The 25,168-nt window shown below is 37.2% G+C and overlaps 2 protein-coding genes and 1 long non-coding RNA gene across 6 annotated transcripts; 2 read left to right on the forward strand and 1 right to left on the reverse strand.

The window, feature by feature from the left end:
- Nucleotides 1-4,139: 4,139 nt before the first annotated feature.
- LOC125799170 (uncharacterized) lies at nucleotides 4,140-6,491 on the forward strand. Its single transcript, XR_007438003.1, has 3 exons — nucleotides 4,140-4,388; nucleotides 6,028-6,100; nucleotides 6,371-6,491. It is a non-coding gene; the product is annotated as an uncharacterized LOC125799170 (long non-coding RNA).
- A 155-nt stretch (nucleotides 6,492-6,646) lies between these two features.
- Nucleotides 6,647-12,700, forward strand: LOC111196429 (uncharacterized). Of its 4 annotated transcripts, none has more exons than XM_049475219.1 (14): nucleotides 6,647-6,862; nucleotides 8,105-8,180; nucleotides 8,276-8,526; nucleotides 8,633-8,674; nucleotides 8,759-8,829; nucleotides 9,283-9,383; nucleotides 9,628-9,831; nucleotides 10,071-10,157; nucleotides 10,342-10,613; nucleotides 10,720-10,848; nucleotides 11,099-11,239; nucleotides 11,352-11,472; nucleotides 11,567-11,800; nucleotides 11,894-12,700. In XM_049475219.1, exons 1-13 carry the CDS (start codon nucleotides 6,794-6,796, stop codon nucleotides 11,794-11,796), a joined length of 1,794 nt encoding a protein of 597 aa, XP_049331176.1. In that variant the 5' UTR covers nucleotides 6,647-6,793; the 3' UTR covers nucleotides 11,797-11,800; nucleotides 11,894-12,700. The 4 variants fall into 4 exon arrangements, with proteins under 4 accessions (XP_049331176.1, XP_049331175.1, XP_049331177.1 ...); XM_049475218.1 differs by having other exon boundaries at nucleotides 6,648-6,862; nucleotides 9,280-9,383; XM_049475220.1 differs by having other exon boundaries at nucleotides 6,648-6,862; nucleotides 9,280-9,383; nucleotides 10,354-10,613.
- LOC125799167 (uncharacterized) lies at nucleotides 12,333-16,816 on the reverse strand. The gene is made up of 8 exons (XM_049475224.1): nucleotides 16,592-16,816; nucleotides 14,896-15,566; nucleotides 14,751-14,796; nucleotides 14,526-14,617; nucleotides 13,854-13,964; nucleotides 13,581-13,684; nucleotides 12,974-13,146; nucleotides 12,333-12,542 (listed from the first exon to the last, which is right to left on the reverse strand). The coding sequence occupies exons 1-8, from the start codon at nucleotides 16,616-16,618 to the stop codon at nucleotides 12,333-12,335; spliced, it is 1,434 nt and encodes a 477-aa protein (XP_049331181.1). The 5' UTR covers nucleotides 16,619-16,816.
- Between the last annotated feature and the right edge of the window lie 8,352 nt (nucleotides 16,817-25,168).

Consider the following 25,168-nt stretch of genomic DNA (forward strand, 5'->3'; position numbering starts at 1 on the left):
ACGATCAAAACAATACAATATATTGCAATCTTGATTTTTTGTCCCACCCCTACTACATAGTGAGCATGACTTTTTCACCTAAAAAATATACACCATGCCCCTCCAGAGGCCCCTCTCTACACCCGTGAGTGTTTGATAGAAGGTTCTGCTTGAGATGGCTGAGCTCATTGATTTCAATACTGTAAAATCGCAGCAGGTTCACTGAGAGAAGCAGACAAAGAGAAAGCATGTAAGTACCGTATGCACTGCAGAAAAGCAGCTTTAATGCATTCTAAATGGCCAGCACCAGCACATCCTATAGAGTTCGAAGGACACAGTGGCAGAGCGCTGCCGCGATCAGGTGAACGTGGAGAAGCGCAGGCGGCTCTCTCATTTGCATTTAGCATGCCTCAGTGAAAAAGCTAAGGGCACGGGCTATATCACTCTTCTGCAGAAATGGCTGCCTGCACTTTCAGGCCGGCAACATCTAGCTGGAGAGGGCACACAGCACAGGAAAGGTGAGTGGCAATGAGCCTCGGACCATCATCTTCAGGTTGTTAATCTTCAAACAAACAGACCGTGCTGCCAGCGGTGACGACGGTACCCACAGCGGTGATGCATGACAAAGCCCCTCGTGGCTTCCACCAGGTCCTCTCTGGGGAAACGGCATAAAGAAGCAAATCATTTCAGCCGGTCCTGCTGGGAAGCTTGGCAAACTATCTCCTTCCAACTAAATGATATTCGCCTCCACCCTGAGGGAACCGAATGGAAATTCAGAGAATTCTGCTGTGAAGCCCCAGAGGATGTGCTGTGTGTTCTCACCTTAAAAGTAAAGCTGTCTAAATATATATATTTTTTATTTTTAACCTAATCATGTGTTTTAGTGTACTAGCCTCTGGGGCTGAGAAATACTGTATAATACAGATATCAACATGTTAGAAAATATTTGACCTTATTAGAAAAAAGAATCTTATTGTAATCTTATTGTAATAATATTTGAATATTTTTTTACAGATCTAGGCCTCACCATAAATTGTATAATAATAATAATAATAATAATAATAATAATAATAATAATAATAATAATAATAATAATAATAATAATTTGAGAATAGGCTGACATACAGTACATAACTTACAGCATCATAATCTGTACAAATAAAGAACAAATAGAGAAAAAGTCATTCATTTTTGACAATTACTATTTTTTTTTATTACTTTTTGACGTCACCGCTGTCATTTAGGCATGACTAGGCATAAGAATACAAAAATAGCTTTACTGTTTCTCTTGTTTTAAAGTCATAAGTCAGACTATAAGGATTGAGTTAACATTCTTCAAAATAATGTAATGAGACAATATTTGTTAGATTTATTAAATAGATTATTATGTGTATCATGAAATCTACTCTATGATTTAGTTTTCTATTTTGGTCAAAGACTTGTTTTGGTAAAAAAAAAAAAAAAAAAGCATACATATTACTCAATTAAAGCAATTGCAGTCTATTTCTATTTTCCTCAAACTTTAAAGCAAAAAAAGTGATGCCACAGAAGAACAACTGCCCTTTTAGTATATTTAGATATTCTTAAAAAAAAAAAAAAAAAAAAAAAAAAAAAACAAAGAAACACTGTCATAAATGAGAGATGCGAATAGTAACTACTGTTTTAAAAGTACAACAAGTAGTTTGTCTTTAAAATATATGTACCTGGACTAAATCATAGAGATGCATTTTGGTATTTTGGTTTGTAATTTTGTGAGGATACTAGTTGCAAAATGAATTTAATTTATAACCAGTCACAGGGTCTGTAGCACATCATACTTATTTAATTCGCGCCCTACAGCAAATAACAGTAATCTGACCTGTAGGAGCATACTATATATTGCACCTTTAACCATAAACAACCACCACAACCAGGCTAAGAAAATAAATTTAGAAATCATTTTGAAATTATAAGCTTCTTTAATATATCTACATTGTACTAAAATGCTTTCTTTTTTTAATGGGCAAATATGCGACTTACACAGGCAGCCTTGTGCATCCCAAATTCTTCAACATTATTATTTTAATATAACATTATAGCCATTATATATTTTTGAAAACTGTGTTTTGGGGGAGGGGGGTAGTGCACTATATGATCCTGTAGCATGGCTTAAGCTTTTGTCCTTAATGGCATTTTTTCCCCTTACATTACTTTTACTTTTATACTTTAAGCAGTTTTGAAACCAGTACTTTTACACAAGATTAAGTTGAGTATACTTCTACCTGAGTAGTGAATGTGAATACTTTTGACACCTTTTGACATCAGCTTATCTTTTCCCTGTAGAGAAGGACTGTCAATGGATGGAGCAGATCAATAAACATGAACCTATTGGCACCAGGCCTAATGCCAGGCCTGGGTTGAGGAGAATAAAGCTGCCCCAGCACTGAGCAGTGGAGCAGTGGAACAAATGATGGTGCTCCATCCAATACTTTAGGAATGAGGTGAAGTGATGATCATCTGACCTGTCTAATGTTTTTGTCCCTGAGTTCAAATTCTCACAGCAAGGCTCCAATATCAATTGAACTTTTTTTAATACCCCTGGTTTTGAAACCGATGTAGGAACTCTTGTCTCAATACGTTTGATTGTACAGTGTATAATGCATTGTGCTTCTTTGTTACAGGAAAAAAAAAATGCAATTCCATTCCTGCAACACATTGTGATTCATTACTTTGTCCCAGGCTACCCCAGCAGTGATACTCACTATGTACCATGCATTGAAGAACACCGTAACTGATTGGAGGGTTTCCACCAGAGAGGCTGACAGTGCTTCTTTCAGTTGTAAATGGGGCATGAATGTGTTTTGACTTCAGAGTGAGTTCGCTCTACCTCACTGTGTGTGGCTCCCAGGAGCGAGGACGGCCCTTTTGAGGGAACCTTGTTGCAGCGAGACAGATTGTGTTTTCCAGACACCTGACCTATATTCCAGCTTAAGTCACCCCACCAGTGTGGTCTAGCCTGCCCTCTGTATTCCCCTGCCTCACCTTCTGTCGGTGTCATTTCGGGGGGAGTCCTGCCTGAGATAGGAATCCAGATGAGGGGGGCCGGGGAAGTGTGGCAGATTGGGATTCTGATGTGAAACCAAGAAATTGCATTTCATATTGAATTGGGAATAAGAGACGGGGAAAAAAAAAACTCCCTTCTGCTTCTCTTTTTTATGACTTGCTCATTATATCACACGCTTGAAGGAGGTGGGGGCGGGGAGAAACGGATGAAATGCTTAAATATTCTGATCCTGGATCTGTTCAAGTGGTTTAACCTACTAATGCTGTAATCCCTTCCTCCGGAAAAGTGCTGGCAGGTGAAGCTTTAGCCATTTCACTGTAGACCTTTTATATACTGATCCATATGATCCATATTTATGCATTATTATTATTATTTTTTTAAATTATTATTTCCATCAGTTGTTCACGGTTTGGCTATGCGGTACTAGGACAAAATCTTAGTTTGTTAAAACTAAAGAATCTGTACCGTATTTTGTGGAGGTTCTTAAAATGTTCCTTATCCAAAAAAACATTGATTATTTTGGATTATATATTTTTTTCCTATGGCATCAACTCTTTTAGCACCTTTAAGGCCGATTTCTATTTCTACTATGTCAAGTCAACTTAGTCTTTATGACATCGCCTTCATAAGTGACCTACAATGTTTGTGTGTCTACATTGCTCTGTACCAATTAACCAATCACAGTTGCTGCATACTTGCATAGCCACAATACAAAAGTATGTGTGACATAGGCTACATGGAGGCTGCAGATAGTGTAAATCTGATGCATGAGCATAAATTAGCCTTTTCTCTTAAGCAGAAGACACTCTAGACCAGGGGTATTAAATTAGAATTCAGTATGGTCCAGTTAGAGAAAATTTCGACAGGCGAAGGTCCGGACCGATTTTTAACGTGTGTAATGATTCAGTGCTTTATCCTATGGCGTCACATTAATGTCAAAAGTCGAGGGCGCAAAAATACAAGTAGGGGGCGCAAAAATACCAGGTGAAAAAAAATAACCTGCTTGTTTTAACGTTTAGCGTGTATAAATTTCCTTCTCGCAAGCGCAAATGGGAAACTCATGAGCAAAAAAAAGGGAATGGTGTGCGCGCTGAAGAAAAAGTTGCTCTCGAGCTTAATTTTTCTCCTCTAGGGGGCTTTTTTTCCTCGCGCGCTGTGTGAATTACCTGCAGCAGCAATTTCTGCTCGACTGAGTTTTTTGCGCTCGAGTTTTGAAAGGGGTGTTTTTGGCAGTTTGGGGGGGAGTCAGGGTCGCCTCCCTCAGCGAACGCTATTGGCCGATATCTCCACAGTTTGTGACGGACCGCCTACTACCAGCAGTCTCCTTCAGAGAGCAACGATGGAGGGCGAGGAGGAGCGACAGCAGGTGAGTTTGCTAGCTATGCTAAAAGCCTTTGGGTTTATCTAAATAATAATAGTAATAATCCGGGGTTACACATTTCTGCTGACCGTCTTAGTCCATTTTTTTTGTCTTGAAGCTGGTTATTTGAAAGATATGGGTTAGTTAGCTTGCTAACGTTAGATAGCTAGTGCTATCCCCGTTAGCAATGCAGGCGCCGGGTCTTCCGACCGCGGTGACGCAGCGGTAACAGTGCCGGCGACCGGGTCGTAAACAATCCCGGACAGCGGGTCGTTCCACGACGCTGAGCCGCGTTTACAGTGCTTCGATTCGGTCAAATGTGACGAGGCTGAAGTTTAATATTCGCAGCTGCCGCTTCACTGAACGACCGTGAAGTAAAGGGAGCGTTCACAAACACCCGCTGCTGCTCAGATTATATTAAACACCTCACAGATTAATAATGAAGGAGAAATAATGAAGAAAAGCAGTAACTTACAGTTGTTTATTAACAATGTAAATATACAATATGTTATTAAATGTAATCTTATATACACGATGTTCCATCACTTATTTTCTCCAGTTTTGCCTGCAATATGAATTTGCTCTTCTAGTGTAATTAATTTTCTTCTTAAACAGGACATATCTTAAATAAGGTTCTTGTCTCCTACTTTAAGGACAACCTGGAATTAGCCTGGCCCGAACTGATTTTATACTGTACAATTAATTGGAAACATTCTGAGCCACTGTGCATAAAAAAAATATTATAAAGCTAATGCTCCAGTGTGATTTTGAAGGACTTTTTCATCTTGAGCCAGAATACATACACATCAGATGAATAGTTATAGTCTCCTACTTTAAGTAAAACCTAGAATTAACCTGGCTCGAGCTAATTTTAAAATGTTAAATTAATCGTCAACATTATGTTAAATTTCCTTTATGCAAAATGGCTTGGCATGCCACGTTGACTATTAAAGTTATAGAGTACAACTCTTCATCTAGAGTGTATTTGTTCTGGGCAAAATGAAAAAGTAAAAATCAAACTGGAACATATTTATTAAACTGGAACACAAATATTATTTTTCTTTGTGCACAATGTATTGGTATGCCTATGCCATGATTCCAATTAAATGTATGGTTTAAAATCAGCTCGGGCCAGGCTAATTCAAGGTTTTCCTTAAAGTAGGAGACTAGAACTCTAGTTAAGATATTTCCTATTTAAGAAGTAGATTAATTATATTAGAACAGCACATTCATGTTTTAAGGAAAACTGGAGAAAATAAGTGGTGGAACATCGTGTACATAACATTGCATTTATGACATTGTATATTTACATTGCTTTTCTTCATTATTTCTCCTTCAGTATTAATAAATCTGAGCAGCAGCGGGTTTGTGTGAACACTCCCTTTACTTCACGGTTGTTCAGGTGAAGTGGCAGCTGCGAATATTAAACAAACTTCAGCCCAGGAATACGAGGCTGCGAATATAGAGCCAAACGAATCTGGAGCTGCGAATATCAAACCAACTTCAGCCTCATCTAAAGGTGGCCCCAGCTTTGATCATAACTGTTCTAAATAATATTGAGTAAGTAGTCAAGCTTAATACATGTATGAGAATACATTTACTAATGTTTGGTTCTCTTTGCCTTTCTTCCATCAACTTAAAATAGATACAGTTACAGGATGCAGCTAGGCACATTGTGGGGATGCTGAGGAAGGCATTGAAATCTCCTTCTCAAAATGGTAACATTTACTGTGTGTTACAAGCTTTTACTGACCTTCTTTGTCCGTCTTTTGTATAGCATTTTGACGCATTCAGTGGTTTTGCTTAAACCTTCAATGTAATGTGCTACTGGGAATTCATTCACAATATGTTTACATCAGGACTGAATAAGTTGTCTTTCACAGTGTTAGGTATTGCAGATATTAGGCCGGATACAGGTTGTAGTGTCATGTTTTTAGGTCTAATGGTTTACTGGTTAGAGTAAATGACTTGTTAAGGTGATATTGTAGATGGAGCTCCAGTTCAGAGAGGCCAGACGTCAGGGACCCCAGGGTCAAAGCGACAGATGGTCTCAAGACCTGTCCAGCCAACCGTGTCCACTGCTTCACGCAGCAAACTGGATGAGAATATGACCAGGTCTGAATCTTTAAAAACAACAACAACAACAACAACAAAAAATATATATATATATATAACATGGAGAGATGTTGTAATTGTTGTCTTAATCATTTAAAATTATTTTCAAAGTGCATGTGTGTTTGAAGTGATTGGTCTCCAGAAGTATTGTTTACTATTTCCCCTTTTCCAGATCATTTCCTGGACTCTTTAAAAAAAACTGTTCAAGACCTCGGAAACGGGCAGTGAAGTCAAAACATGTTCAGTTTTTTCTTTTGGACAAAGTAACTGACCGTACCCCCAAGACAGGTGAGGAGATGGTACTTCTCCAAGCTGGACTAGGCCGTAGGACAGTTGACATTCCAGAGGATGCCGATCACTCAGAGGTATATGTCTTTTTTCCCTCTTACATGTGTTATGTTACACAGCCATTCATCAGTGGTCAGACTATGCCAAAGTGGTCTTGTTTGTGTGCTTCTGTTTTACTGTTAAAAGTTTGTGCCATTTATTTGCTCAAGTTATTCTGGAAAAATCACCTAGCACCCCATCAAGCTTTAAATTAGACCAAAGTAGTTCCATTCATTAGCGCTGCTTTTGTGATGTTTGTGCTGTCAAAAAGTCCAGTCCTGTTATCAGTGTCTAAAATGTTTTTGTAGGTTTTGATAATTATATAGCATATTTAATGGTAAAATAAAGCAGTAGTGGTTAAGCAGAATTTATATTTATTAAATCCTACTGTCATATAATGATTTGTCTTATCATTTTCATTTTGCTGGCTGATATGCAGCTATATTATCTGCTTATAATATATGTATTTGTATCTGTGTGGATATTGATTTGTATAAAATTGAATTTTGTCTAAGTTATCAAGTAGAGGAAGAGATGGCATGAACCATTGGATGCTATTTAAATCTCAGGCTTCTTTACCTGTTTGCATCAGTACATTAGTAATTTTCTCCTATTTAATTCTGATGGCAGATTGAAAAGAAACTTTTAAGCTGTATTGATGTAGCAACAGTAGCAGGGTGTACATGATTGGGAAAAAAGTAAAACAGCTTGGTGAAGATGCTGTATAGAGAAATATAAAAATAAAAATGACAAATATTTTTGTTAATGGCACAAATACAGCACTAATGATTAAGACAACTTTAAAGCAATCTGGCTGTTGATGAGGGGCTGTGTCCCATAACGGTTAAGAAAACCTATTGTTTAATTTCTTAAGAACGGTATTGGCACAAACAATGATTTTTGCTGCACAAATGCAGTGCTATCGAAGCTTAATGTGACCCCATATGAGGGGTCACATTCACAGTTACATTTTATTTAAGAACTGACACTATTTCTTTTCTTAATAATTTGTGCAAAAACATGTCTTAAGGTTATTTGAAATGGGGTTAGTGAGTCTATTTCCTTTCAAAAAGGTTAACATTATAAAATGCATCCCCATGATGAAAAATCCTTGCACATTGATTATGCTTTAATTTAATACACATGGCAAGGTATGTATTAAAATGGGTAATGCATTGTGGCTAATCCTTTGTTAAAAACCATTACAATCTGCAGTTTATTATCATGTTTTAATACATAATTTTCATACATTTACTGCAGTCTTCATGTTTAATTTATAGATTTCAGCACTCCTTCTAGAATCCTTTCCAAAAATGGCTACCTTGGATGGGGCTTGGTTGCTGTATAAACCAGCTGGTAAGAAAGTGAATCTACAGTGAATCTACTTTGCAGTGCAGATATCAAGAATGCTGAATCCTAAAAATATAATTACATGTGTTTCAATCGAACAGGGGGCTCAGGGCAGCGGAGGCTAAATGTTGTATCACCTGAGGCAGAGGGCTATTCTGGAGCCCACTTAACAACTGGTTATACTGGAAAGAGCTGCTATTATATAATGCCAATCCAGGAGAGCCTGGATACAAGCCCCTTGCCCTTTTTGGCCAAAGAGTTTTCCAAAATGCCTAAGGCAAAATGCATCAACTGCCAGATCCATGTACCTGTACAGCTGCTGTCACTTCACATTCAAGATTGCCAGAAAACTGTATGTACAATATGCAATAACTTTGTTCCTGTAATTATATAAATAGAGTTTAACAGTTTCAAGTTATTTGTAATTGTGGTGTTGCCTGTTTTTCCCACCCCACCAGGACACTGACTCAGATTGTGAAATTACTGATGATCCTTCTGAGGTAAATAAAGTATTAATGTTAATTAAACTTTCAGTCTGGGAACTCACCTAACTGAAAGGCATAACATTTTTCTGTATTTTGTAGATTTGCCCTATATGTGAGGTTCCATACCCTGTTACAGACCTGCCGCTACATGCAAGCTTTTGTGGTGAAAGGTAAGAGCAATCATTGCACTTATTTATTTATTATTAAAGACTAATGCTTTTGGAATGCATGACCATACATTGTTTTGCCAAAAGTATTTGTTTACCCATCCAAATCATTGATACAATAACATAGAGAAAGAAGCAACTGGTAATAAAAGAAACTTGCTTTGTCAGTGTAGTGCACAGAGAAACCAACTTTCAGCAGTGTTAATCACTTCATGTAGCTTCAGATTAGTAGATATATTCATGGAATGGATTTCCAAGGCTGAGCAGCTCCATCCAAGCCCTACATCACCAAATGCAATGGGGGCAAGTGGGTACTTTTGGCAATATATTGTACATTTCTGTATTTTTCCAGTTATTTACTCTCAGCCTAATAATTCGATTTTGTTGTTTGTGTGTGATTTTGTTCATACGCATGTACCGTTGGGAAAACCTTTTTTACTGTTTTCCATTTAGCAGTCATCTTCATTTTAGGGACACTCTACCCAGCACATCCTCTGCAGCTTCAGCAGTTCAGTCAACGCTATCAACTGCTTACCCATTAGTACCTGCGATTAAAGGTAATAAACACCCTGGGAGATGTTGGGGGCTGTCTGTTGGAAGGAAATTTGTGCGTTTGTTAGGGGAACACATGGGTAGACATGTTGATCATGTAGTGAATACTTTTGTTCATTTATGGACATAATTGCCTCACATTGGGTACTTGTATATTTTTTTGCTATAAACGAAAATCCAGTTTTCATTGTGAGCATTTCCCATGTTTTCTGCATTCTGCATTCAGTAGTGCCTTTTTCTTTTATTGAGAATGGAAATCAGTGCAAGATCCACAAGAGGCTGTACAGCTCTTCCTGGAGCAACTTAAACAAGAGGGGGCAAGTCAACCATCACTCCTTCTGTCCCTGGATGCAACAGATGATGACGAACAAAGGGATTGTTCTCTCATCAAATTTTACAAAAGTGACTATGAAAAAAGCCAATGGAAAGCTCCTTTCCGCTGCAGCATTAAAGGTATGAAATGTAATGAAAAAATATATTATGCACACAAAAATGGTTTAAACAAGTGTAAATAGTAACTGAATCATGGAATGTATCACCAGTTTTGCATGGTATGATGTGACTTTATAGAATGAATGAATCAATAGGTCAATAAATACATTTTACCTGCTAACCTATTATTCTCTACAAACTAGAGTAATAGTTTTCTTAAAATAATGATCTGTTTCAATATGTATATTTTGTGATAATAGGGGATGCTGCAATTGGAGCAGGTGTGACAAGACATGTGCTATCTTCAGCCATTGCCAGGTTAAAGCATGGTTTTAAACTAAACCTTGGTATGTGTGCTATTTAATACTTCTCAATTTCAAAATACCAATCACTGAAATTAAACAAATGATAGCTGAGCTCATGCTGATAACATGTATACAATCATGTAAATGTATTGTAGCCAATTTTCTAATAAACATGAATATAATGCAAAATAATTGTTAGATTCCCTTTGACCAAATATTAAATTAGATTTTGATCTAGGCAATGCAGCGGAGACTCTGTTGTTTGAGGGAGAACCTGACCACCTGGTTCCTGCTGCATCTACAGTGCTTCTGGAGAGTGATCTTTTCCGTATGGCAGGTAGAATCCTTGGTCACTCTGTGATCAATGGTGGTCCTACACTGTCTGGGTTGAGTCGGGCAGTGGTCAGTGCCTTAACAAATTGCCAAAAGGAAATGACAAAATCAAAACTCTGCCTAGAAGACTGCCCCGATACAGAGCAAAGGGACACTATTGGTCTTGTGAGTACAACTTATATCTCATATTGAATCAGTCAATTAAAAAATGTGCTACATTGGGATATCCCTCAGATATGATTATTTGACAATGAAATGTTCATGTTTAAAGCTGCTAAAAGAAGAGTGGACTGAGGAAGAATTGTCAAGAATAAACAATCTCTGCTTGGATTGGTACTGCACAGTGCCTACAAAGGACACAAACAAGCTTCTGATATTCCAGCAGCTCCTCTCCCATGCTGTATGTATATTGCTTAATATTTACTGTTCATTTGTCATGACATGATTGCCTTTATTTCCCCAAAAGTCTATACATGACAATTTTAACATGAATTGCTGGGCAATAGCAGCCGTAAATGTGATAGAAATAGCAAGAAAAATGTATGGATGATCTCCCTCACACGCTAACTACTATTAAGTTATTAGCCCTTAACTACAAAGTTTTTGTAATATTTCATTGTACATTTGTGACTGTACTGTTACCACAACAGGTTCTTGGCAGAGTAACTGCACAGATTAAGCAGCTCCAAAAAGGGATAAAAGACACAGGCATTTGGCCATTAATCGAACACAGACCTGAAGTCGTACCGCTGCTGTTTCCTACAGAAACAGAAGTTCAGTTAACACCACAGGTACGTTCATCTCTTTCCTACAGAAGAGTTTACTTGTAAGAGGCATAGGCCTTTTTTTTAGACAAGTATATGTGAATCTTTTCAATTTATCTTTCCCTGTGCAATACTGAAGCAAGTCCTGCAGTCCATTATATGGCCCCGTGCAAGATCCAATCACGATGATAGTGATGACGACATGCCTGAAGAGACAATTGCTCTTCTCTCTGCATTTTTCAGAAGATATGTTGAAGAGGGTACTCAGTCTGTGTTATTTTTTGTGTGGAAAAATTGCTCTATTTAATCAACCAATTATTTGCTAACAGTTTATTACTACCTTCTTTGATTTAGCTTCCTCTGACAGATTAAAGATGCTACTAAAGTTCTGGGTCGGCTGGGAGGTGCCACCTCAGCGCCTAAAGCTGGAATTTGTTCAATCCAGAGGACCAAGACACCTTCCAACTGCTGCGACATGTTCAGAACGTCTGCGGTTGCCAAATCACTACAAGAAATTTGAGGAGCTCAAGGCTGATCTTATGGTCTGTCTCGTGTCTGTGGATACTGGCTTTGGCCTTGTCTAAACAGGTAAATATAATTTAAGGTACCATTTACTGTGAACTGTTTTTTTTTTTTTTTGTCTCTGGGCAGTTGTACATTCTTTTAAACTCTTTCTCCTAGAACCATGTTGCAGAGGCGCCCAGTTCGCCAGAGGCGCCCAGTTCGCCAGAGGCGCCCAGTTCGCCAGAGGAGCCCAGTTCGCCAGAGGAGCCCAGTTCGCCAGAGGAGCCCAGTTCGCCAGAGGAGCCCAGTTCGCCAGAGGAGCCCAGTTCGCCAGAGGAGCCCAGTTCGCCAGAGGAGCCCAGTTCGCCAGAGGAGCCCAGTTCTTTTTTTTTTTCCGTAGTACAACATCACCAATGTTTGATCAATCCAAAGCTGTCTTTATTTTTTTTAATTCAGCAAATAGTACAAATATATTAATACACACAACATAATTTGAAAAATCCAAAGCTCTTAAAATTAAAGCGCTGCCACTATGAGCGGGAGATCGCAGGTTCGAACCCCCGCTCATGCAGCTTTGCCATCAAGCTGCTAGTGCTCAGAGGGAGCAAAATTGGCCCTACTCTCCCTGTGCCAAAATGTATTCACGACATGTTAAATACAAGTCCCTTGCCGGCAGGTCTGGGTCACTCTGTTCAATGAGGCTCTGAACCACCTGTATTTGTCCTTCATTTAAATGCGACTCAATTTGAGGAACCACAATCTCTCCATCAATCTCGCCATCGTGGTTTGTGGCAATGTCCCAGTCAATGTCAGGCTCCTCTAGATCCTAGCACAGAAAACAGAACAGAGTACTAAGTATTGTAATAAAGCCAATTTGTCATTGGACTACTCTGAACATATACACTACATTTGTGACTAAATTATCATATAGTATAACATTTGAGTGATAATCTTTAATAAATGCCAAATGTAAAACATTCAAAATGGTTGAATCTTGTTTTTGTTTCATGAATGGGTGAGTAAAGCTGTTATAGTTTTCAAAAGACATTTTCTCTTATGACATTCCTATGTACCTGGAACACAACTATGATTTATGCTACAGGCATCTGCTTCAAGTCTAATGCAACATAAATTATTAACTGCATTTGTGCGTGTGTGAAGTATATCCAATTTTCCAAGTACGAATAAACTTAACATACATTTGGCCACATGCTATTATCAGTACTTAAATTATGAAAGTTAAAACAGGACCAATACCTCAACATTTTCTGGCTGATCAATACTGGTTTCCCTGATACCACAGTACCACAACTGCTCAGGGGTCATGTTGTTTTCTGTCCGAATTGGGTGATTGTTCCAACCATCAACGAAACTCTCAAGGTCTTTCCTTAGTTTTGGTAGGAACACCGCATGGACAGCAAAAAGGTCTTCTGTTGAGTACACATGAGGTAGTGGTTAAGCTTTCACAATAACGTTTGCAGACACACTGTTTAATTCAAGCAAATCAAGTCATTGCATATATCTTAACCATGACAGGTAGTCAAAAGTATTTTTGCATCAATTGCCAGACGAAATGTGGCCATGATCAAAATATCAAATACTATTGGTTTAAAAAAAACAAAAACACTTCACTTTAAATGAGCACTTTGTTTTTCTAGAATATCAGACTGTATTCGGTTTCTCTGTATACTTCTTCATCCTTTCTTCAGGATAAAAAAGTAGGCCAAAAAAAATACAATTACTAAAATATTGAAATTGTGCTATAGGCACAGGTGGAGCAAAAAAAAAAAAAAATGGAGTGGAGCTGGTTTGTATATCTTAAACAATCATTTACTGACAAATTAAAGTGTACAGACTTCCCAACCTGAGGAGCAAACATCAAGAAGCTGATCCCTCTCCAGACTCTGAAGCATGTTTTGGTACTTCGAGGTCACGCAGGTTTTGACATCACGCCACAAGCGTTCAATTCTATGAATAAGTTAATCATTATTAAGTCACATCTAATAAGCACAGTTAACTATAACAGTTATGTCAAAGTTTCTCAACTTAATGCATAGATGTCAGTGTTTGAAGCAAGACAAAAGGTGAGAAAAGCAAGTCATTTTCCACAAAATAGGCCTAGTAACCTACAACAAACCTTTGATTATGAACGCTTTTGCCAGACATAAAGCTTCCCCTGTCGGTTCCACGAACGTTAAACATAAATCTTGCGATTTCAACGTTTTCAACACCTTGGTCAGCTCTGACCCTGTAAGGCGCACACACACGCACGCACACACACACACACACAAAAAAAGTATATTAATACATTAAAATCCAGATTCTATAACCAGTAAGAGTGTGAAACTACAATGTACTAATAATTATTTTTATCCTATGTACTTCTAAAATATAGTACTAGTACTTCTAAATATAAAATGTCCAAGGAATCTGTATTTGAACCTTAAAAGTCAGGATAATTACATTATTAATTTATTGTACATGACCTCTATTTTTTGATGACCGAAATATTTCTTTATGTTGCAAGGTGAATTCATTAACATTCATGAGCTGGCATGCTGACTGTTTAAAAACATAGGTTTTATTTTATCAGAATAGTTAAAAATATTCATATTCCAATAGTAAATTATGAACATTCATAATAATAATTAAACGCTCACTGCTCTATAAACTGGTTGTATTAATCAATAAACAACTGGCAATAAGTTATTTTAAAATTAAAATATTATTGTTGCTCTCAAAAGAGTAGTCAGTGACAATCTTCATGAATTTGTAGTAATCATGTCTATTCAAAATGCAAAAAATTTACCTTGATGGTATGCCATGCTTTTCTGTTGCCTCTTTGAAGGCTGCGAACGCAGTTGATGCCAGATTGTTGGTAGCAACACGCAGACACATCACCTGCAATGTAAAATTAAGATATGTGGCCCTTTTAAAAGAAGTAAAAGAAGATACTGTAATTTGTATATGTATAGGTACAGTAGTCTGTACATTTTTTAAGAAGTGATAGACAAAACAGCATGAAATTACTCACTTTTCTGGAATACCCATCCACTGCGCCAAACAGTACAATGTTGTACCTAGTGAGTAGTACATTTAAGTCCAATAAATAAATGCAGTCACTAACAGTACAAGTACAATGACTTATTCTTATAATTTTGTTAGTTAAATACACCAACCTGATTAGTTTGTGGTTTGTGTCCACATGCCAAAGTGAAAGAGGACCTCTCACAGAATAAGTCCTGCGTACAACACAGCCTAATCCAGCAAGTCTTGAGATGATTCCCAGAGAATCCACACGGTGCAATGATGCAGCCACTCTCCTCCACTGAACATGGACTCCCAGTGATCGCAGCCTCCCCTTAACCATCCGGTAGCCAGCCATCGGCATTTCATTTTTTACATCCTGTACCACCCTGTCCAGTTCCTCATCACTCATACTGCTGTACCGTCTAGCCGACAGGCCAAACTGCTGCATGCGTCTAAACACTGTACGTATTGAGACTCCCATCATCTTTGCAATGCAGGGCACAGGCAAGTCAGTTTCTAGGAACTCTTCCAAGGTCTCTCTCTCAATGTCTAACTTGGGACGCCCCATCTGCCCAGGTAGTGTCTCAACATATCCATTTCTGCCACTGATGCATTCAATGTGTTCGGTCACAAGCCTAAAAAGGTCCTGTAGAGCATGCAAAATCTCTGTGGGCATATCAATGTGTCTGGACAGTGCATTACACAAATACAACTCCTGCCTACATGTAAATTCCATGTAATCTAAATCGACAGGTTCTCTTGTGAGCCCAAGTTCTAATTTGGAGAGAAGCCTTGAGAGCAGGTGTCTTCTCAGAGTGTCCTGTAAAGACAGAGAAAAACTATTTAAGGAAAACGCTATGTAAATGTTAAAAAATATTCATAACATTTATTTAGGGGCTACCAGTTTTTTTTACTTTAAAAGTTAACTACTGTTAATCTAGATTAACTATATCAAATGTTATAAATACTAATGTGGTAAATATATATTTTTCTTAAACGTGTTAGTTGTTGGTAATATAACATAGTACATAGAAAATGTAGTTTTATTGTTGGCCAACACGATTATTCGATTTTACAAAAATAGAGCTTGAATGGACTATTATGAAAAAAATCTATATACATTCTTTATTGTAATTTAAACTATCCATCAATCATTAGCGTGTCAAATACCACCTCAGCATAACGGTACAACAAAAAACATATCACAATGCAGTTAATACTCTGTAAACGTTACCCTAGCTAAGCTACCGTTGTGTATCAATTTTGAAAGTTATTTAGATAGCTACACAAGGTAATATAAAATAATAAATGCTAATAAATCACGTACACAATAGCCAGCTCTTACCTCGCAAGTTAGGTAACGCTAACACGCCTAACTAACTAGCTTTTCCACTGCAGTCAAACGGTTCTAAGCACAGAGGGAAAATATTTGGGTGCATTTTCCACACAGAGACGGTTCAGTACGGAATGCTTACAAACCAGGCTGACACCATTATTTCCCAGCACGTTTGTCTATCCGTACCTGGGGTCACATTTGACCGAATCGAAGCACTGTAAACGCGGCTCAGCGTCGTGGAACGACCCGCTGTCCGGGATTGTTTACGACCCGGTCGCCGGCACTGTTACCGCTGCGTCACCGCGGTCGGAAGACCCGGCGCCTGCATTGCTAACGGGGATAGCACTAGCTATCTAACGTTAGCAAGCTAACTAACCCATATCTTTCAAATAACCAGCTTCAAGACAAAAAAAATGGACTAAGACGGTCAGCAGAAATGTGTAACCCCGGATTATTACTATTATTATTTAGATAAACCCAAAGGCTTTTAGCATAGCTAGCAAACTCACCTGCTGTCGCTCCTCCTCGCCCTCCATCGTTGCTCTCTGAAGGAGACTGCTGGTAGTAGGCGGTCCGTCACAAACTGTGGAGATATCGGCCAATAGCGTTCGCTGAGGGAGGCGACCCTGACTCCCCCCCAAACTGCCAAAAACACCCCTTTCAAAACTCGAGCGCAAAAAACTCAGTCGAGCAGAAATTGCTGCTGCAGGTAATTCACACAGCGCGCGAGGAAAAAAAGCCCCCTAGAGGAGAAAAATTAAGCTCGAGAGCAACTTTTTCTTCAGCGCGCACACCATTCCCTTTTTTTTGCTCATGAGTTTCCCATTTGCGCTTGCGAGAAGGAAATTTATACACGCTAAACGTTAAAACAAGCAGGTTATTTTTTTCACCTGGTATTTTTGCGCCCCCTACTTGTATTTTTGCGCCCTCGACTTTTGACATTAATGTGACGCCATATTATCCTGTAAGGTTGTTTGAACTATGATGAAAAAAATATATGGGAGACTGATGCGAAAGAAGACTCTCCCATACAGCTTCTCCTTGTGCAAAGTGCGCTGTATTGTTGACCGATGCACAGTGACATTATCTGCAGCAAGATGATGCTGCAGCTCTTTGGAGGTGGTCTGTGGATTGTCCTTGACTGTTCTCACCATTCTTCTTCTCTGCCTTTCTGATATTTTTCTTGGCCTGCCATTTCTGGGCTTAACAAGAACTGTCCCTGTGCTCTTCCATTTCCTTACTATGTTCCTCACAGTGGAAACTGACAGGTTAAATCTCTGAGACAACTTTTTGTATCCTTCCCCTGAACAACTATGTTAAACAATCTTTGTGTTTAGATCATTTGAGAGTTGTTTTGATGAGCCCATGATGCCACTCTTCAGAGGAGATTCAAATAGGAGAACAACTTGCAATTGGCCTCCTTAAATACCTTTTCTCATGATTGGATACACCCAGTGGCGGACTTAGCAATTTGGGGGCTCAAGGCGAATTTAGCTAGGGGGCCCATCAACATTAATATGCAGGAAATAGGGTTGTGCCGACGGATGATATCATCGTCCATCCTCATTTATGACCCAACATTGCGATGCATGGTAACCATCGCGATGCCACGCCCACTGTTTTGTTTTTCCAGAAACATGCACTGACCTTCTTTAGGTCTCCTTCACCTAAAACTTTAGCAGGGACTGTACGGAAAAAGATCAAATCAGGTATATGACTTAAATGAATTAGAGTCAGGGATGAAAAAATACCCTACTACTAAATATGCCTAATTGGCATATTATTCTATTATTTATTATTATTCTATTATTATTCTATTATTATTATTCTATTATTATTTATATCTAGGTTACAGCTTGTCTTCGTCTTGGTTTTTCTACATGTCTGTATTAATTTTAAACATTTCATGTCATTCATGCTGGTTGTGCCAGGAAACTTGCTCATTGTCAGCCAGTGTTGGGCACGGTACTTTGAAAATAAATTATGATAATTCTATTATTATTAGAAAAATAACAAACGAAAATAAACCCAAAATGTGGACAAAAATATAATCTAACGAATTTCAAAACATAGAAACGAAAACTTTAAAATGGTATTAATATAATAAAATATAATAACTGGATCAAACAGTTTAGCGTCAGTCACAAGGAACGCGCGCGTCAGTCAAAAGGAAAGCGCGCGCGGCATTGCGATAAAAAAAAAAAAAACGTTTTAATAAATAAGGTCCTATCAAGTGAATTAAAATATATGGTACTAAATGGTATTAAATTCACATGTTTATTGATATTTAATCAAGAGAAATCAGGCAAAATGCGCTGCGCTGCTGCGCTGAGCTGCGTTCTCTCTCTCCCCCTCCCACCCTCCCTCCCTCCCGCAGCACGGAGCTAAATTCAGCGTGAGGCTAAAAATAATATAACAACTAAAATTAAGATGAGTAAGGACCTGTAAAGTAATAAAATATTGTCAAATATAAAGGATAGTTTGAGGTTTTGGGGAGCTGTTTCAATTATTTGAAACTGAAACTAACTGAAACTGATATTATTCTGTGCACTATTATATAGCTTTTGATTGTGTTTTGAATGAGTTTTTATTTTATATTAATTACTTTTTATTCATTTAAAATATTTTGAGTATTTTATTGATAAAAAAAGCTTATCAGTTTTGGAAGAGCATGTGTTTTTAGTTTAGCCTCTTCCTTCTTTTTTTCTTTTTGTAGCAAGTGGTGCTTCATGGCTTTGCTCACAACCCACTTGTACACTTAATTTCACCTTAATTCCTCGCGTTGCGGTTCATGGCATGGCCACATGGCATGAATAGAATATTCAATTTTAACGCGAAAGAGAGGGGGTGTGGACTGAACTGTATTTCTTTGTAATTTATTGTGTTGTCTTTGTTTCCATTTTAAACATACAAGAATCACCATTTCTGAACGCACTATCTGTGAATTACAGTCCAAAGGGCCCCAATTACCAGCTGTAGGCCTATGGGAAGTTTGCAGCTAGTCAAGGGGCCCCTACAGTGGGCTGCAGTGAAAGGGGCCCAAGGCAATAGCCTAGCAATGCCTCTATGCAAAGACCGCCTCTGGATACACCTGGCTATGAAGTTCAAAGCTCAATGAGGTTACCAAACCAATTTTGTGCTTCAGTAAGTCAGTAAAAAGTAGTTAGGGGTATTCAAATCAATAAAATGATAAGGGTGCCCATACTTTTGCATGGGTCAAATTTTGGTTTAATGCATATTGCACATTTTCTGTACAATAAACCTCATTTCAATCCTGAAATATTACTGTGTCCATCAGTTATTAGATATATCTAACTAAAATGGCTGTTGCAAACACCCAAATATTTAGGACTAAAAATGATTAAGATTAATAGGGGTGCCCAAACGTTTTCATATATAAAAAAGATATTTTTTAATATACTGTACTACAATTTTTTGCGTGATACAAATGTACTTAATATTTTATAAATATAGTAATTTAATTTACTTTCTAAAAAGTTATATGATACATTGTACTTTAAGTAAACTACTATAACAGCTGTTTTTAACACACTTTGCTTAAAATGTACAAAAGTATATTTGGAAAAATAAGTATTTTAGAAGTATATTGAATTACATTAAACTAAAAGTGAAGTTCATAGTAGTCTATTTTTTTAAATACACTATATTGTACTTTTAAAAAGTATGATCAAAGTTTACTTTTTGATGAATATTATTAATGCATAATATTAATGCACTTTGAATATATTTTAAGTAAGTACTTAAATATGTTGATATTTTTACAGCATACTTGGACATTTCTCAATATGTTTTAAATATGTTACATTTCTGCACTCTCATGGAAACTGCAGAGACAGTAAGACACAAGTGTATACATTTTTACAACAGTCCACAGTTTGCTGCTTATGCTAATGTGTAATATATCATATTTAGCACCTTTAGGAATGCTTAGAGGAGCATTTGGTATAAGATCTTTTTTAGAACATCTAACAAACGATTGCTTTGAGAATTTGTCTTTTCTTATGTATCAGTTATTCTGTGTCAGTGATTCTGGTCCTCTTTTGTCCTATTTCTACTGCACTGCTGTCACAGTTGACAGGCTGTCTTTTCGGAGCACTGCGCTCTATGATTTCAGAGGTCCATGAGTGCCACCCTGGAGCACATCAGCAACAGGGTCACTTGCGTTGGGCCAAGCTTGTCACAGACCCACTGTCTTAATCAGTCTGGTAAAGTAGACTGAATCTGTGTAGTCACTACCAGTAAGACAATGGCCTTGTTCATCTGGCTTTCTTTCGTAAGGAGATAATAGCATCACAAAACACTGTTTTTTATTAACTAGTAAAGTTAGATAACTTGTACAGAGTTACAACCATGTTATTTCCTCGATTACATTATTAAGGGGGCACACATGGGAGGGACATGGGCTCATACACTGGAAAAAAATGAAATTTATTTAAAAAAAAAGTTTTGCAACTTTATGCATTTGCTATTTTTAAGTAAATTTAATTTCAGATATATTTAAGTAACTTTAACTCAGTTTCAGGACTTAAACGTTACATGAAGTAAATAAGTGAACTGAACTTCAGTCAATCCTTTTGTTTAGTAAACTTTACTTAATTTCTGCATACAATCTTATCTAATTACAATTACTTCAATTATACAATATTACTCAAATAATGTATGAAACATAATATAATTCCAGAAATTTAAATATTTTTAGTTAAAACTCACATTTAAAGATTTACATAATCTCAAAGATTTATTTTGTAAACAGACCAGGTCTCACTGTCTCAACACATGGATGGCATGTAATACATTATATTTTAGTATACTAAAAAGAATGTATTACATGCCGTACATGTGTTGAGACAGTGTAATATGTGTGTTTTAACTAAAAATATTTACAGTTCAGGAATTATAATATATCATATATCATAAATTATTTGAGTAATATAAGTACTTAAATGTATTTAAAATTAAATGTACTTAAAAAAAGCAAATGCAGAATGTTTATTAATCTTTTTTGTCAGTGTAGGCATGGTTTGTATATGTATTACAAGGACCCAGCTGAGCTTCCAATGGGGTCTCCTTAATTGTTACAGACAATTTTACCTTACATCTTACCTTAATCCCATGTTGAGTGTGCAAACCAGATGGGGCCAAGTCTAACCTGGCATTTTATGACATAACTTTCTACAGACTCCACATAGGAATGATATCTGGGTATAAATCAGAATTGCGCTCATCATTAAAACATAGTTGCACCCAGAAGGAATCAACCATCAGAAATTAAATTTAGCACCATGTCATGCAGCATGGTCAGAAAGATCAATGTTTTTTGTCATGTATCCCATATCCAGACAACATGTGACATTTATACAGTGCCAGATCTACTTTGGACTTCATTACAGGCACTTTTTAGTGTGGTTCTTCTACCAGTGGCCCTAACTTTTGTTTAATTACAGTAGGATAATGCTTGTCCACATACTGCTGCTGCTATCTCAAGAGGTTGCCTTAAAAACAGGCAGAAACTCATTGTGTCATTGTCAGCCCATTGACTTCACCTTCTCCTGCCTATCAGCGCTCGGCATCACCAGAATTCTGATCACCGGTCCCACCCTGCTCACCTGAATGCTATTAACACAGAGCCCCAGCCTATAGACTCTTTGCAAAGTTTTAGCATTTTCTTTTAAACCTTAAGCCCTGAGCCCTATCTTCCTCATGTTTAATTTGGTATTTTGCCCTCTCGCATTGTTTTTTGACCACATCTCTCACAAGTCTCAGCCTCTGATGCAGTGTACCTGATTGCCGACTTATGGATTGTGTATCTTTAAAAATGTTCTTCAAACATGAAATCATTTGTCTGCAGATGCACATATTTATAACATTTAATGAGCATTCATACACAAATCTGAAACCCCTTTATTTCATTACAAACCCCACTAGGACTTGAACTGCTTACATACAAATAAATTCCACAAATAACAAGCTGAAGAATGAGAGAAATATGTTATTATGCCACATAGAAAGAAAAGTACTTTAGCATAGTATAGGAAAGGTGCTGTAGCTCACTAAATTAGATATGCATGTGTGCATATGTGATATGCATATCAAAACAGCTGGAGCCTGCTGGTCCAAATGTATTAAAAGAGTAGGAACAATGATAAAAATATGGGATGTGACAAATTGAGAATTCAGATGCATGAACTAAATTATGACAGGTTAAAAGGGGGCACAGGATGTCAAATTGTACGCATAGATGAATAATGATGGTTCTGGACATGGACTGGTGTACACTTCACCACCAAAAGTATTGAGTACAGCATGTTTCATTCTGACACAAAACAACAGGGTTGTAAATAGGCTTGTAACATGGCATCTGATTTACTTTAGTCAAATATGTGTTATTTACTACACTTTATAATTTACTATAAAATAATTCATAAAGACAAAAAAAATACTTTAATGCATTATTTTGCACTTTTAAAAATTATAATATTACTTACAAAAATATGTCTGTAAAAAATGTGTGCATTTATGAAAGTAAACATATTGTTACTGTGTAATAATTTATATTATCTGACTAATCAGATTTAGTGGGCCCAGCAGAAGAAGGCAAAACTGTGAAACCAGTCAAATATGCTTTGAAACAACTGACAGCTGTAAGCAATGCAGAAAGAACTGAAGTAAGAAAAAAAAATAATACAACTGGAACAATGCAGAAAGAGGAGGAAGGCCAAGAAGAACAGTGTGCTGCTTTAGTCGGCTGTGTCCTTTATCCACAGAATGACAATGAGAGTAGCTGGGGTAAGAGTTCTGTTACATTAATCTACAGCCCCAAATCACAAGAAGAGGAGACAGTATAGAAAATGCAAATAAAAAAGAGCTGCAGTGTTTCTTCCATTTCCTCCATTTCTCCTTTATTTGATTTGTTTTTTGGGAGAAATTAAAGCGGTATGGGGGGTGTTTCTGTACACTCCTGTGATGGAGTTATTTATGTAGAAATGTACACTGATCTTAGATCTTACAATAACATGTGCTGGCTTTAAGAACACATCTTTTCCTGTGATGTTCTGTGATGCAACATGCACTTTTTTTCAAAAAGACAATGCAAAATGACTTTATTATCATTATCAATATCTTCTTCTTTTTCCTTCCTTTTGATCTTCTTCTTCTTTATGATTTTTTATTTTTTATTTATCACCATCATCATTAGCAGCATCATTTTTGTCGTTTTCTTCATTCTTTTCTTTATTTCACTCTTCTTCTTCTAAACTTCATCAGCTTCTACTTCTTTTTCCTTTTAAGCTTCATCATCCTCTTTGTTTTCTTAAATTACTTCTTCTTTAGGTTCATGTTCTTCTATTTCTTCTTCTAAACTTTATAATTGTCATCATCATCATTTTTATCATCATTAGCTATATCTTCTTCAGTTACTTATTTTCTAAATTTTATCATCATCATTATCATTATCATCATAATTATAATCATCTTCTTTTTCTACAATTCATTATCCTCTACTTCTTTTTTCTTTTTACACTTTATTTTCATCCACTTTGTTTTCTTAAATTACTTCTTATTTAGGTTTATGTTCTTTTTCTTCTTCTAAACTTTATAATTGTCATCATCATCATCATCATCATCATAATTAGCTATATCTCCGTCAATTCATTCTTTTCTAAACTTCATCATCATCATAGTCATCTTCTTCTTCTTCTTCTTCTTCTTCTTCTTCTTCTTCTTCTTCTTCCTTTTCCTTTTCTTCTTCTAAACTTCATCAGCATCCTCATCCTGATCATCATCATCATCAACATTGTCGTTGTCACCTTCTTCACCCACTTCTTTAAAGTTTTTCTTCTTCTTCTTCTAAACTGTGTCATTATTATTGTTATGATCATCATCATTATCATCACCACCATCTTTGCCTTATTTTTTATCCACTTTTTAATGTTTTATATTATTATACTAAGGCATTTTTCTTTTACTATACATGTGAAAAAAATGTGGATGGAAACTAAGCCGGTATCAGTATCCTCCACACTGCTGTGGTGCACCACTGGATCACTGACAGCCCTACATGCTCTGCTCTGTTTCTCCCAGCCTTTCATTCGTGAACCCCATAGAGGAGTTTTGCTCAGCGTGATGGTGGAAGATGCATGACTGTAATTCATATGAGCAGGACGAAACTTCTCCAGGCAGCGGAGGAGCCCGTGGTGACACTGCCTTGCAGTCTTGCCAGGGGTGGATAAGGCATTCCAGGGGCACTATACCCACTGTGTGTCTAACACACTCTATGATACATGTTAGATTTTGAAGCATGGCCAAGCCCAAAGACAGGATATAGAAGCAGGGGGAATTTCACCTCCTCTCTTTTTCTCTCTCTTACTATCATTCCCCAATGTCTTCTTTAAAAATTTCTGTAATTTGTTCTTTAGAAAAGCCCTGAACAGAAAAGTCTACAGCAGATACGTGATGTGTCTATAACAAGCAAAATTGTTGGTATCTCTTCTCCATTAAATAAATCACAAAAAAAAAATAAAAATTAGCCAACGTCAAAGTTCTTGTGAAAACTGTGTAATATGTTTTTACAACTGGAAACAATGTTTCTTTGGGTTCAGTGCCATGGACTGAGCCTACAAAGACCAGTGGTTGTTTGGATTTTAACATAGCTAGTTAACTCTCCTGCTGTCCTTCTTTCATGCCCTCCTCCAGCTGTTGGTAGTAGGTGGTCCATCATAAACCCTGCTGGAGATATCGACCAATAACATTCTTTGAGAAAAAAAAACACCTGAAAAGGAAAAAAATTAAGCTTCAGAGCAATATTTTGTTTAGCGTGCACATGATTCCCTTTTTTCTTTTTCTCGCGAGTTTCACATTTGCGCTTGCGAGAAGAAAATTTCCACATGCAAAATGTTAAAAGATGCAGGTTAACTTTTTTTTCACCTTATTTTTGCGCTCTTGCGTTTTGACATCGATGTGACAACATACAACATCCTTGTTCACTTCAAGTATGCAATTCTTCAAGTATTCCCTTCAAGATTGCATGGGCTTAGTGGTTAGTACGTTCGCCTCCCAGCACTTGGCTC

The sequence above is a fragment of the Astyanax mexicanus genome, chromosome 2, assembly GCF_023375975.1.
Source record: "Astyanax mexicanus isolate ESR-SI-001 chromosome 2, AstMex3_surface, whole genome shotgun sequence".
Classification (NCBI taxonomy): domain Eukaryota; kingdom Metazoa; phylum Chordata; class Actinopteri; order Characiformes; family Acestrorhamphidae; genus Astyanax; species Astyanax mexicanus.